The sequence below is a fragment of the Populus trichocarpa genome, chromosome 11 (genome assembly GCF_000002775.5).
Source record: "Populus trichocarpa isolate Nisqually-1 chromosome 11, P.trichocarpa_v4.1, whole genome shotgun sequence".
NCBI lineage: Eukaryota > Viridiplantae > Streptophyta > Magnoliopsida > Malpighiales > Salicaceae > Populus > Populus trichocarpa.
In genome coordinates, this window is record NC_037295.2 from 2,336,566 (window position 1) to 2,352,423 (window position 15,858).

At 35.5% G+C, this 15,858-nt stretch overlaps 1 protein-coding gene and 1 pseudogene across 1 annotated transcript; both read left to right on the forward strand.

Annotated features, from left to right (window-relative positions):
• Positions 1 to 3,079: 3,079 nt before the first annotated feature.
• On the forward strand, positions 3,080 to 7,393 carry LOC18103224 (ribosome-binding factor PSRP1, chloroplastic-like; annotated as a pseudogene).
• A 5,194-nt stretch (positions 7,394 to 12,587) lies between these two features.
• On the forward strand, positions 12,588 to 15,773 carry LOC7496443 (receptor-like protein 9DC3). Its single transcript, XM_052445621.1, has one exon. It carries the CDS (start codon positions 12,817 to 12,819, stop codon positions 15,709 to 15,711), a length of 2,895 nt encoding a protein of 964 aa, XP_052301581.1. The 5' UTR covers positions 12,588 to 12,816; the 3' UTR covers positions 15,712 to 15,773.
• The last annotated feature ends 85 nt before the right edge of the window (positions 15,774 to 15,858 follow it).

The window sequence follows — 15,858 nt, forward strand, 5'->3', positions numbered from 1 at the left end:
TTTGAAGCTTCGGTGGACGACGACAATCGCGGTCTTTTTCCGGCCAGATGAGGCGGAGAAAACGATGACAACCACCGGGGTTTTTCTTTACAGCAAGGGAGAAACCTTTCTGTGGTGGTGCGGAGGCTGGAGACGGCCGGAAAGTGGAGATCGGATGAGAGAGAGAGCGTCGCCGACGAGAGGAGAGAGAGAGTCCGAGATTATGCTACGGTATGAACGCGTGTATGGTACACCGGTACCGCTGAACACTGTGCACCGTTGGATTTCGGATGAAACGATCGGATGGTTGTGATGGGCTAGATCTGCAGGTTGATCAGACGGTCTGGATGAGCGGAGTTTTGATCTGGTGTGGCGCGGTGCACCGAAAGCTCGGTACACCGGATGACGTGGCGCAACGGGATCAAATCTTGGAATATTTCAAGGGCTGAGATGTGTCGGGATATATTTGGTATTTTCCATATTGTTTTTAATAAAAATCAATATCTTACCAGCATGAAGAAATAGTAAAAAAACGTGAATAGTGTTTGCGAGAGGGGACAACAAGCATCTGCTTTAAATTAAAAAATGTATCCATCCAACTGCTCGCTACAATAAATGTAACTGCCCCGCCTAATATGACAATTCTATATTATTAATTTTGTTTTATTATATATAATAATATATATTTATACAGGTAAAATTTAAATTTAAATCAGTATTAGAAAAAGCCCGATTCAACCGCTAAAAATCAATTTTAATTACCGAAAATTATGTTGAAACATAAAAAAAACTTTCAATGGATATAAACTCGGTGGACCGGGTTTTGACCAAAAAATAACAGGTTTGACCCAAAACGGCATGAAACTCATTTTTTATCCTGGTCGACATGGTTTGACCCGTATTGACCCGGTGAACTCGGTTTTGGTCAAAAATGACGGTTTTGACCCGAAACGGCCCGAAACTCATTTTTTACCCTGGTCGACATGGTTTGACCCGTATTGACTCGGTGAACTCGGTTTTGGTCAAAAATGACGGTTTTGACCCGAAACGGCCCGAAACTCATTTTTTACCCTGGTCGACATGGTTTGACCCGTATTGACCTGGTGGACTCGATTTTGACGGAAAGATGCGGTTGACCCGAGAAAAATATATTTTTGAATTTTCCTTTTTCTTAATTTTTTTGGGATTTTTATAAATAATAATAGAAATAAAATAACATTCAAGAAAATCTTGGTGAATCCAAAATTGGGTTACAACACTCTTCATGCCCATCTCTAAACCATAAAAATCCCTCATGAACTCTATCCATGTAGCAACCACAAGATGGACTCGAAACAAAGGGAAAACAGGGAGAGAAAATGTCCAACCGAAATTAACAGCAAGTAATGTGTTTACCAGATTTTCAGCACCAAGAAGAATAACAACAAGTTCAAGATTATTTAACTGAAACCACCAAAAAATGATATAAGCTCATGACCCTATTCCGCATAATAAAACTTACAAGAAAAGAAGAGATTCCAGAAAGCAAACCTGGCCACTATCTAGAAAAGAAGGGAATCCAGCATTTACAATGGCAAGCAAAATCAGATGAAAGAGTAGAGACAATCAAATCAGAGGCAAACAAAGTAAAGAAAAAAATGAGATTAATCTTTGCGCTGCTGGTGAGTGGAGACTGGAGAGTGGAACAGGAATCAGCTGCGCTGTTGGTGTTAGTCAGTAGGGTTGAGATTGAGAATTTGAGATTTGGCAAAGAGAAAAGGGAAGACGGGTGTGGGGATTGTGGACTGCTGGTATTAGTCAGTAATATTGTAAACTTTTGTCGAACTCGTGAAATCGGTTTGATTTGGCTGATTTTATCGAGTTTGACTAAATTTATTCAAGTTTAATTGATTTTGCTGGTTTTTAAATTTTTAACTTGATTTTACTTGTTATATACATATTAACTTGTAAAATTATATAATTTTATGAGTGAATTCATAATTTTCACAACCTTAATTAGACATGAATAGAATTCCACTTTGTAGATATTGAGTATGATATCTGATTAGCTGTGTCGATACACGACGTCGGGCGACGGTTCCTATTTTTTTTGTTTATTTAACAAAAAAGGTTTTTTTTTCTCGATTGGGGGAAATAAAGATTTTATTGGAGTCGCCATCTAATAATTTGAGGGAACTAGAAATCCCAAATTAGACACTGGTCCCAAAGATTCAGGTACGGGGTTAGTTATGATTAAGGAAAGGTAGACACCACCCTTAAAACATCCTTTCAATAGAAAGGTTACCATTACTTGTGTGTTTTTTGTTTGATTCAAATGCGATTATATTTTGGGTTTATTTGTAATTCTTTTTTAAATGATTAACGTCGGTCCCTAAAAATAGGAGACACGTTAAAAATGACATCAGTCCCTAAAAATTAGGAGACTCGTCTAAAATATTAACGTTTGTCTTTAAAAAGGAGAGTTACGTCTGGGTTACCAAAAGAAATAATGGATATAATCCATTATATTTTGGGTTTATTGGTAACTTGCTTTTTTTTAAATGGTTAACGTCGGTCCCTAAAAATAGAAGACGCGTTAAAAATGACATCAGTCCCTAAAAATTACGAGACTTGTCTAAAATATAACGTTTTAACCCTAAAAATGAGAGTTACGTCTGGGTTACCAAAAGAAATAATGGACATAATCCATATTTGGTATTTACATTTTTGACATCGGTCCTTTTTTTTTAAAAAAAGAGACATGTCGGCTTTGGTTTTTGTATTTTTTTACAACATGCAAGAAAATTTACAAGCATTTATATATAAAAAAATATAAAAAATACCAGTAGAAACCCCGAAAAATTACCTGAGTGCCACTGTATAGGTAAAATACTGAAATACCCTCGAATTTCTCCGAAAATTACGAAAATGCCACTGGCGGCGCGTGTGGCCCACGCGCGGTTACTGTTGTAGGTGGTGAAATTTTCTGGCGAGATTTCCGGCCAAAAAATGGTCGCTTCTGGTAGATCTGAGGGCGAGGATTCTGATGGCGGTGGTCTCGACGGCCGTTGATAGCTGATGAGTGAGAATCGACGACTTGAAGCTTCGGTGGCAGCCGACGATGGCGGCCCTTTTCCGGACAAATGGGGCGGAGAAAACGCTGAAACCTGACGGGGTTTTGCTTTATATGAGGATAGCGACCTTTCTGTGGTGGTTTGGAAGCTTTAGATGGCCGGAGATGGGAGATCGGGAGAGAGAGAGGGAGTCGCCGGCGAGAGGAGAGAGATGCTCTGGGTTATGCTACGGTGAGAACGCAAGCACGGTACACCTATGCAGCTGAGGCCTGTGATCCGTTGGATCTCTGATGGAAAGATCATGCGGCTGTGATTGGCCCAATCTGCAGGTTGATCGGCCGGTCCGGATGAACAGAGGTGGGATCGGGTGCGACGCGGTGCACCGAAATCTCGGTACACCCGGTGACGTGGCGCAACGGGATCAAAGCTTAGATTATTTCAAGGGCTGAGATGTGTCTGGGTTTTAATCTGGTGTGATAAGCCCTATTGTATTTATTAAATCAACGGTTCAGATCTAAACACTATTAGATCTAACGGTTAGGATATATTTAATATTTTTCATATTGTTTTTAATAAAAATCAATATCCTACTCTCGTGAAGAAATAGTAAAAAAACCTGAATAGTATGTATGTAATCTCTCTTCTCTTTTTTGTCTTTTTTTCTTTTCTTCCTCTCGTCCTCCTTTCGTCCGCACTGTCACTGTCTATTTATAGCAATGACAATGACAGGTTACATACAAATCTCAAATTTCTACAAATCTTATTTTTTAATCACCGTTTGCTTTCGGCGCAACTGCCCATTTGACAAATTTTTTTATTTTATTTTATTTTATTTTTATTTTATTTTTTATTATGTATAATAATATATATTTATATAATTAAAATTAAAAACTCAAATCAGTATTAGAAAAAGCCAAACTCAACCGCTAAAAATCAATTTTAATTACCGAAAATTATGTTGAAACATAAAAAAAACCTTTAAATGATATAAAACCGGTGGACCGGGTTTTGACCAAAAAAATAACAGTTTTGACCCAAAACGGCATGAAACTCATTTTTTATCCTGGTCGACATGGTTTGAGCCGTATTGACCCGGTGAACTCGGTTTTGGTAAAAAATGACGGTTTTGACCCGAAACGGCCCGAAACTCATTTTTTATCCTGGTCGACATGGTTTGACCCGTATTGACCTGGTGAACTCGGTTTTGGTCAAAAATGACGGTTTTGACCCGAAACAGCCCGAAACTCATTTTTTACCCTGGTCGACATGGTTTGACCCGTATTGACCCGGTGGACTCGGTTTTGGTTGAAAGATGCGGTTGACTCGAGAAAAATATATTTTTGAATTTTAAACTTTTTAATTAATTTTTTTTGGATTTTTATAAATAATAATAGAAATAAAATAACATTTAAGAAAATCTTGGTGAATCCAAAATTGGGTTACAACAAGCTGATTTTTTACCAAACAATTTGGGTATTATATCTTACTAAATTAATATGTTCTTAGAGAGAAGCGGGCTCAAAAACATTTGGTCTAACATATTGCTATACTTTCGTGAGTTTTATTTTTTTTTAGTTTGATTTTTTTTGAGATTTTACGTGCGAAGGTCTTTTTTTTATGGACTCATATATCATTGGGATTTTTAAGTGAGTGGATTTAGCCTATAATATGACTGAAACATTTGGTTTAGCATTTTGTTTTATTGGTTTTTTTAATTTTATTATTAAAATTTTAATTGATCGAGAATTGAATTTTATAATTTATTTTGATATTTTTTTATAGGATTATTTTAGTCTCATGACTCAGGTTTGATAGATAAACCGGTGTTGAGTTGCCTTATTTTTTTAATTAAATTTTATTTTTAATTTTAAATTAATAAAAAATAAATTTAATATATATTTTATAAAAAATATTAAAATTTCATGAATAGTATCATGACAAAGGAAAAATTAGTTAACATTTTACGCCATCTTGTATTGAAATGTAAGGATAGATCCTAATATGTATTTTGTTTTATAAAAATTTAAGATAATCTGTCAAATTATTATTTTTTTAATTATTCTTTAATATTACAAATTAAAATATATCTCATCAAAATTAATCCATAATCAAGTTTTGAAATCTTATAAAAACCCTTATATCTCAAATAAATACAAAGAATTTCACCCATCTACTGAAAAAAAAAAAAAAGAAAAAAACAGAACTTGACATGGGATCCGCCATGCTTTGTAGTATATGTTAATAATTAATTAATGGTAATAATTGTTGTCGCTCAAGCAAGATCATGATTGGTGAGCCATCAAGGAGAAGGTGGCCCCCACTTTGAAGACTCCATGCATGTAAATTAAAGGGTAAACCTCATTCTGGACCTTAAACTATATATGTATCTTAATCAAGACCCTGAGCAATGTATTTTATCAATTAGATCCACAATACGCCATATATTTCCCAATTGGGTATTTTTCTCAATTTGTTTAAAAATTATTTCCCTATAATTTTACTGTTTTATGCAATGAAACTGGTCTATTAAAGGAAAACTTAACATTAAAATTGAGAGAAAATGGATGGAAGGATCCAATTGAGAAACCTCTGCAATACTTTGGACATAATTGATGACATTATTTGTTCTTAAACTTAACTTATAATTATCTTATAGACTTGTGGCTAATGTTTTATGTTTCCCACAAATTGAATGTGGACTTGGCAGATAAAGATTCATCCCTCATAAAGTGGGGCCCAACTTAATCAATTAGCTGACGTGTCATTGTCCATTTGTCATGTTAATAGTACCTCTTTAAAAACCCCATTATTTTCCTTCATTTTCCAGCAATCCAAACAACCCTCATAAGAAAATTTGCAGATGGCTTCTCTCTTGGGTTCGTTGCAAACAAGCCATTATCATCAACAACTCCTACTACTTCACTAGCTTCTTCTTTGGTGAATTCCACAAAGATCCACTCCCCGAAAGTGTCTCTAAAGTCCAGTTTTTTAATGCAAAAAACGTGAAAATTATTGAAACTTGAAGGAAAACAAAGATCCCTTCGATCCATGGTGGATACTCAGTGAAGATGTCATGGGATGTTCCTCCTCCCTCTGTCAAATTAATCATTAATTATTGTAACAAATGTTTCGATGTAACAGTTGACTGATACAGTTATAGAGCATGTCGGGTACAAAGTACGACAGGCAATTCAGAAACGTTGTCATCTTGTACGGGCAGTTGATGTAAGGTTGTGTTTTAGAGGTGGAGAGATGGGGAAAGGCCCAAGGATTAGAAAGGTACCCTTCAAATTATGAATTGAATTTTAGATTTTTTGTGATTTTGGGTTACTGTGTTTACTAAAAGTCATGGGGTGGTGAGGGCAGAGGAAGATGCGGAGAAATCTAAGCAAGTATTGATTTGGTGTCGTCAATTATTCAACAAGTTGAGGAAGATTAAGGACAAGGAATCCGATCATGGTAGACACATGAAAGGATTTAATAAGTTGAAGGTTAGGGAGCCAATGTCACAAGTGGTGGAGAATGATGCAGATACAGTTTCACAGCGAAAAGATGACGACAATCTTGATGAGGTAGGGCTCTTTAACATTTTTGTTCGCGGTTTATCATTTATGTTGTCTTAGTTGTTTTATATGCATTTAGTTACTATCCATAGCTTCATACCATCTAATGTAAGTCTTATGTATTCTTGTGAGTTCATTAATATAGACTTGTAGTGAATAGCTATACTCCCAACGGTTCGAAAGGGCTTTCCCCATTGCACCATTTGGCGATTACTACGGCACATGTAATTTGCATATAATGTTTTAGCATTATAACTTGTGAACTATTGCGAATACCATATCGGTTCTCTTAGCCAGATACTTATGGACTGTTGCACAAGGAAAATGTATTACCATCTTCATCTTTCCAAATCATGGCTTGGCGCTCAAAATTCTTCTTTACATCTGGGTGTCAATGTAAAAGATATTTTCTATTACCTTTAAGTTTGATGCATGCTTTTGGCTAGGTAAACCATTGCCCACCTGGACATATTATTCTTGTCTGCCATAGACTCATTATCTACACCATTTTCAGGCTGTTCACACAAAGTACTTTGACATGCCACCTCTGACTGTCGATGAAGCAATTGTGCGGCTGGTAAATGTGGATCATGCCTTCTATGGTTTCAGGCATGCTGAAAGGGCAAGATAGAGAATTTGAGATCAAGTGAACTCAAACTAATGAGATGTATTAACATGCTTGTATGAGTTAGTTTATGGAAAATCAGACCCACTATGTTGGCGTCCAAACTTACAGGGACGAGAAAAAAGAATTTTGGAATCACTATTCAATTTATATTCGATCGAAACTTCTATTCATTTGGTGTCGATCTAGTATTGAACCGTTCCCATTTCCCTTGGATTTTCGCTGTGTTTTCTGTTTAGAAATTCAGTTGTTTTTCCTCTTATGATGTCATTCTTTTTTCCTGCTTTTCCCCTCCTATGATATCATGTTCTGCTTTTTCTCTCATGTTAGGTTTTTCAAATTTCTTGCAACTTCTCTTGTTGATTGACAGCTTCCATCCGCGCTCTAATCAGTGAATTTGAGCTATATATGTTGGTCATTTTTGCCTATCCATATAGTTCAATTCTGCTATTCAAGCGATAGGTTCTGCAATCTCAGTCCCATTAATTTTATGTTGGGGACTTCTTAATATGTGTCCAACTGAGCCAGTCAGTCTTCCCAACTGTATTTACTTGGGTTGAAGACCAGTACATGAGGTCGTATGGCTATGGTTGTGTCAACAAGAGGTTCAACAATGGATAAACACCACTGGGGCAGGGTGTTTCAGTCTTGGGACTGCCATGAACCGAAGATTCACATCTAGAATAGAAGGCTCTAACTGTGGGTTATCTAGAATAATCTGCTATAACCTTGTAACTGAGCATTATTAGATAGTGACAAAAAGAGAGAATAACTAAAAGAGTTTAGAGAGAAACACTTAATAAAAATATATCTTCATCTCAATTTTCTTCTTGTTCTTGAGTTTTTTTTACTTTGCATTACTGCCTTTGTTATTCCAACAAAACCTGTGTGAAATACTATTACTTTGACACTGTTGGACTGAACTCAGTCCAGGCCAAATGCCAAAAGCATGGCCGTAACATGCTGAACAAAGAGGTTAGCAAATAAGCAGAAAGAAAAAGGATACTTCAATGGCTGTCTGATTCAGAGAGAGAGAGAGATGACATAGGTGGTCAACTTTTGCTTGCCATGCTTTGATTCAGGCAGAACCTATGTGAAAGACTATTACTTTCACACAGTTTGACTGAACTAGTCCAAGCCAGATGCCAAATGCCAAAAGCATGCTGAACACAGGTTAGTAAATAAGCATAAAGAAAAAGGATACTTCAATGGGTTCCTGCTATAGCAATCTTTAACTTCCCAACAGCTTTCAGAGGGGCACGCTGTTGGATGCAGTTCTAAAACCACAAGTCCAAACAAACCGAAAGAAAAAGGATACTTCGATCTGTTTGCAGTCTTTGGACAAATAGATGCAGATTACAATGTTAACTTAGCCATAAAAATGTCAAACCAAGAATACTGAATGAGCTACTCTACTGAGTGGAGAATGGTGAGGTTGGCAGATATTTACATTCATAAGAGATCATAATTTATAAGATCCTATGCTAATTTACTCCACACATGAGAAACTCTGTACCGCGCTCCTCCCTTCTCACCACTGGCTAGATCTTTCTCTCTCCACTGTGAAAAACACCCCAAGCACCCTAAAACACTCATCTCTCTCTACATTATCCATGTTTCTCTCCTTTTTGTTATATATTTAGTTGATAATTAATGCATTTTGATTAACCCTAAGATATTAATAAATTAAAATTGTGTTTTGTTATGTTGTTTGACAGAATGTCTATAATTTAAGAATATTATGCTTTCATGGTGGGATCATTGTCAATACTGACAATGTTATCACTTATAATGGAAGAAGCTAATAATTTCTAACTACTATATCAGACATGTCCCTTAACAAATTATCAAGAATACTATGTTATCAACTTGGTTGGAATATGTTTGAAATAGAAGTTGAAATTACTTGGAGGACATTGCAAATCAGGGTTAGTCAAGCTTGTTATGTTGGTGTATCAATTTGTAGTGACAGAAGTGTGAACTCAATGCTTAGGTTTGTAAGGATCAATGGATTAATATGCTGGACCTCTACTTAAATAGTAGACATAGACGAGAAAAGTCTTCTAGCATGGAGTTAACTTGATTTTCAAGTAACTCTCAGAGACACCACACAAGTATCACAAATAGCTAGTCCATATAGGTTAGGTGGTAATGTTAGTAGACAAGTTTCGGTGTAAGAAATCGTTAATATGGAACATTTGTTAGGCATGACATTTGCTCCATATTGCTATGGAGGATCTGAACCAAGTGATGACGAAGATAAGCATCATATTAATATAGTTGTGTTTGATGGGGAAGATAAGGATGATCGAGATGATAGGGACGCTAAGTTAGTTTAGCTTGTTAATCAATACATGATACCTCCTACTCCTAAATTTGAGGTTGTTAACGCAGATGACCAATATAGATATAATGATTGGGCTAATACTTTCAGTTTCGTCTATATGCCATAAGAGATTTGACATTTGGGGGTAAAAAAGGATATGAGATTCTTATTAGTATTAAAAATATAAGCCAACAAGGCATAAGAGGGTAAAAGTCCCTAAGAACATATAGTTCCCATCAGACGAGCTGCAAAGGAGGAGCATATACTGGGCCTGTTTGGAAACGTAGTCCAACTTGTGTTTTCAAAAATTTTGAAATTTTTTTTTTTGCTTAAAAATAATATTTTTTTTAGTGTTTTTAGATCATTTTGATGCGCTGATATCAAAAATAATTTTTTAAAAATAAAAAGATATCATCTTGATGCATTTCTAAGCGAAAAACACTTTGAACCGTAACCGCTACTACAATTCCAAAAAGGCCTAGTATATCTATAAACACATAGACTTGCTGAAAAATTAATTTTGAGCCTAAATATGTTTTTTTTAGAAGGTTTAAAGGTAGGGTGATAATTCAATTATAGAGTACAAGTTGAGTTTATGTTAACATCCAATATCTCTAGGCTTGACAAAATATCAAGCCTAAATGATATGATTTTAGCTCATTTCTAAGCTCAATGTCCTTTGACGTTGTTAAGAGCAGAGCCCAAGTATATATAGTTCTACTAAGCTATCATTTTACATAATGTCTACACAAATTGTTGTTGTTGTTGTTGTTTATTTTAGTTTTTTTAATAGTTTACATTAGATGTGTTGTCTGTGCTACGCAGTGGGCTTGGATTCGTATCAATAGCTAACCATGCTCTCTCTCTCTCTCTCGATGTTATAGTAGTTTTAGAGTCCGTTTAATAGCGATTGCTTTTAAAAGTATTTTTTTCTTAAAATACATCGAAGTAATTTTTTTATTTTTAAGATTTATTTTTGACTCCAACATATCAAAACAATCTGAAAACACTAAAAAAAATCAATTTGAAGTAAAGAAAAAAATAAAAAAAAAATTAATTTTTTTTTAAAACGTTTCTCAAGCTATTAATTCTAAACAAGTTATTCTGGAAGAGTAGTCATACCATGAAGGAGCATGTCTAAACATTCAAAGTTATAAACATATTTATTCAAGTTTGGTTTCGAGCATAAACTTCGTTCATCGTTCCACTTTCAAGCACCCCAACACGATTCCTTAGCATCCCAAAAGAGACAGCAACGATCTTTTTATTTTATCCATTTAATTAGCCCCTAAAGCAAGATTTAGAAATAATTCATTGTAATTTTTTTTAATTTATGAGTCAGGATATCTTCTAATAAGCTTTCAAAAACAAAGGTTAACTTCTAGACGTATGCAAATTAACCATTGTGGTTCAACTTATATCTCAATACTCAATTAAGCTCGATACAATGTCTTTTATTAATTAGGCCCTAAATATTTCAAACATTTCTTAATTGGATTCTTTTATCAAGTTCCTTAATATTTTCTATCTACTATGCCTATTTTAATAAGAAAAGGGCATAATTTTACATCAAATTTAATACAAAACTTGGCAGAAATGGATAAAGGGGTCCGGTTTATAAACCCTTAATTAGGATATCTAATTGATGAAAGTATTGTCTTGGAATTCAATTGATTGTTAGGTAATACATCGGGGGCTAATTTTATGTTTCCACTCGAATGATGTCTTTCAAACAGCCTAGCGAGTTCACATGCTTATGCGCATTTTGAAAATTTAATTTTGAGATTAAGTATTTTTTTAAAAAGGTCTAAAGGTAAGATGATAATCAAATGATAGATGGATGAGGCTTATGTTTACAGGCTCAATAATGTCTTTGAACATGGTTAAGAACAGAGTCCAAGTGTGTGTGTGTATCCTGCACGTTGTCATTTACTTACTGCTGCTATACAAATTATAGTCCTCAGAAAGTCATTAATTTGTTTATTTTTATCAACGATGGTTTTGGTGCTTAAAACTCTGCATGTCCACATGCTGGAAAAGTAAAGACCCAGTGAACATTGGTTGATGCTGAGAAAGAAACTCCAATCTTCTTAATTTGTCTGTTTAATTTCCAGTAGTAATGTCATTGCAATATATTCACCGAACGAATTTATTGGTTACTTAATCTTGTTTTTTTCATTAAAAAAAATATTAAATTAATTTTTTTAAATGATTTTTTATAATTGTGATGTGTAAATGTAAAAAAATAATATCATTTCAACCAAGTACACAGGAAAAGTTGATAGGAACTCTTGGATAATTAAAAAAGACTTTTTGGGTCGTGAAAAACAATTATATATGTGTGCAAAGTCATTATTGCTGCTCCATTGCTTGGCGTCATTATTACTTTGCCTTGGTTTCCATCCAAGTTCCGATCGAAGACTTGGAGGTCAAGGACAGGCCAAATGAAGAGTGGTTCTCCCTTGTTGATGCTGAAAGAGAAAGACCTTTTAGGACGACCAATCCCCCAGCATCTAATTGAGTGCAAGAACCTTCAAACCTCCATTAATTCTCCATTGTTTGTCAGTTTTCTAGCAACTGTTCAATAAAGCTATTGCCAGAACGTGTTGACTGGAGACTGGATTGAAGTGGACATAAGAAGGTGAGGATGACTCTTTAACTCTGCATCCCCACTTGCTTAAGCTGTGATGTAAACTATATACGATCGTAAATTATTAACAAGTTTTCTTCCGATGTTTTCTTGGAAATTACATTTTAGTGGGCAAAGCAATCTTCGCATAAATTTCATTGCTAAATACACATGATTTACAACGGTGGAATGGATTGGACATAAGAAGGTGAAGATGACTTTGTTTATCAAATTTTTTATTTCAATTATGTATACATAATCCCATAGTTTAAATTATTTTTTATTTAAAATAGAAAAGGAAAAAATCAAAGTATATCAATTGAAGGAATGGAAAGAATTTAAAAAAAAACAAAATATTATTAATCAAGATGTATACATTATTTCCATCGGTTTTTATTCTTACTTTATTTTTTTTTAATTTTTAAATCCTGGAAAAGGTATTATTCATATTATGTTTCTGTAGCTTTTTTAATACTAACAATTATGTGCTCATGATCAAAGTAGTCGTCCTTTGCTCCGATTCTCTAACTAAATGTTTCTTTGATACAATCTAAAACTGGCTTGTCTATAAGTTCTACTAATAATGCCTTTCTTTACTTCTCATCTTTCCCAGTTATACTTTGAATCCTGCAAGGCAAAACATGGGGTTTTCACCACTGTGCCTCTCTCAATCTCTCTCTTTCATTCTGTTTCTCTTCCATTTCCATTCAACAATTTCAGCTCCACTCTCCTCAAATTACCAATCTCTTTCTCTCCTTCAATTCAAACAATCCTTCTCCATTAGTAGATCTGCTTCATCGGAGTACTATTGTCAATATCCCTTTCCAAAAACAGAGTCATGGAAAGAGGGTACAGACTGCTGCTTGTGGGATGGGGTCTCTTGTGACCTGAAAACCGGGCATGTCACTGGACTGGACCTCTCTTGCAGCATGCTTTACGGCACCCTCCTTCCCAATAATTCTCTCTTCTCTCTCCATCATCTTCAACAGCTCGACCTCTCTTTCAATGATTTCAACTCCTCCCATATTTCTTCTCGATTTGGCCAGTTCTCCAATCTAACACATCTTAACCTAAGTTCTTCAGATCTTGCAGGCCAAGTTCCATTAGAAGTCTCTCACCTCTCCAAATTGGTTTCACTTGATCTCTCTTGGAACTACGATCTAAGTCTAGAACCAATTTGTTTTGACAAGCTTGTTCGAAACCTAACCAAGCTTAGAGAACTCGATTTGAGTTCCGTAGACATGTCACTGGTTGTACCCAGTTCCTTGATGAATCTGTCTTCTTCTCTGTCATCACTCAAACTCAATGACTGTAGATTGCAAGGAAAACTCCCATCCTCAATGGGGAAATTTAAGCACCTGCAGTACTTGGATCTTGGAGAGAACAATCTTACTGGTCCAATTCCATATGATTTTGAGCAACTCAGTGAGTTGGTTTCCCTTCATCTCTCTTCCAACAATTATCTAAGTCTAGAACCAATTTCTTTTGACAAGATTGTTCAAAACCTAACCAAGCTAAGAGATCTCGCTCTGGGTTCTGTAAATATGTCTTTGGTTGCACCTAATTCCTTGACGAATCTGTCCTCTTCTTTGTCATCTCTTTCCCTTTGGGGTTGTGGATTGCAGGGGAAATTCCCGGGTAACATCTTTCTCCTCCCAAACCTTGAATCACTGGATCTGTCAGACAACAAGGGCCTCACTGGCTCTTTTCCTTCGTCCAATTTGAGTAATGTCCTCTCTCGGTTGGGTCTTTCTAATACAAGAATTTCAGTTTATTTAGAAAACGACTTAATCAGTAATCTAAAGTCATTAGAATATATGTATCTTAGTAATAGTAATATTATAAGGTCAGATTTAGCCCCGCTTGGTAATCTTACACATCTCATTTATTTAGATCTCTCAGTTAATAATTTAAGCGGTGAGATTCCATCGTCACTTGGAAACCTTGTACACCTCCATTCCTTGCTTCTCGGTTCTAATAATTTTATGGGTCAAGTTCCAGATTCTTTGAATAGCCTTGTCAATCTTTTATATTTAGATTTATCAAATAATCAATTAATAGGCTCTATCCATTCTCAATTAAATACCCTTTCAAATCTACAATCTCTATATTTATCCAATAACTTGTTCAATGGAACAATACCATCCTTTTTGTTAGCTCTTCCTTCTTTACAGCATCTTGATCTTCATAACAATAATCTCATAGGCAATATAAGTGAACTCCAACACTATTCATTGGTATACCTTGATTTGAGTAATAACCACTTGCACGGTACAATCCCAAGTTCGGTTTTCAAACAACAGAACTTGGAAGTCCTTATTCTTGCGTCCAATAGTGGATTGACAGGTGAGATTTCTTCTTTTATTTGCAAGCTGAGATTCCTTCGGGTCCTGGACTTGTCCAACAGCAGCTTTAGTGGTTCTATGCCACTATGTTTGGGGAACTTCAGCAACATGCTCTCGGTATTGCATCTAGGCATGAACAATCTTCAAGGCACCATCCCTTCAACATTTTCAAAGGATAATAGCTTGGAATATCTCAACCTCAATGGAAATGAATTAGAAGGCAAAATATCACCGTCTATCATCAACTGCACAATGTTGGAAGTTCTTGATCTTGGCAACAATAAGATTGAGGATACATTTCCCTGCTTTCTAGAAACGCTTCCACGGCTGCAAATTCTTGTCCTAAAATCCAATAAACTCCAAGGCTTTGTGAAGGGTCCGACTGCATATAATTCCTTCTCTAAATTACGGATTCTTGACATCTCTGACAACAATTTTAGTGGGCCATTGCCAACTGAATATTTCAATAGTCTTGAAGCAATGATGGCCTCGGATCAAAACATGATTTACATGAGAGCAAGAAATTACTCTAGCTATGTCTATTCCATAGAAATAACATGGAAAGGTGTAGAAATTGAGCTTCTCAAGATACAAAGTACCATCAGAGTACTTGATTTGTCAAATAACAATTTCACGGGAGAAATTCCAAAGGTGATCGGAAAGCTTAAAGCACTCCAACAACTCAACCTCTCTCATAATTCCCTTACAGGTCATATCCAATCATCATTGGGAATTTTGGCCAATTTGGAATCATTAGATCTATCTTCAAATTTGCTTACCGGAAGGATTCCAATGCAGCTGGAGGGTCTAACATTTCTTGCAATCCTAAACCTTTCACATAACCAACTCGAGGGGCCAATACCAAGTGGAGAGCAATTCAACACCTTTAATGCAAGCTCATTTGAAGGAAACTTGGGTTTATGTGGATTTCAAGTACTAAAAGAATGCTACGGTGATGAGGCACCATCATTGCCGCCATCATTGCCGCCATCAAGCTTTAATGAAGGAGATGATTCAACATTGTTTGGAGATGGATGTGGATGGAAAGCTGTGACAATGGGGTATGGATGTGGGTTTGTGTTTGGAGTTGCAACGGGATACTTTGTGTTTAGAACAAAAAAATATTTATGGTTTCTTAGGATGGTTGAAGATAAATGGAATCTCGAGGTTAATTGGGCATTACTTCTATGAAAAAGAATCCATGTATGTAACAGGTTTGTGTTAACTATAAAATCATTTATGTTTTGGGACCTTTTTTTATGTGTCCATTTTCTTATTCGTGATCACTTAAATCAATCTCTGTTTCTGGGAGTATTTTGAAAGTTATAGAGTTATGAA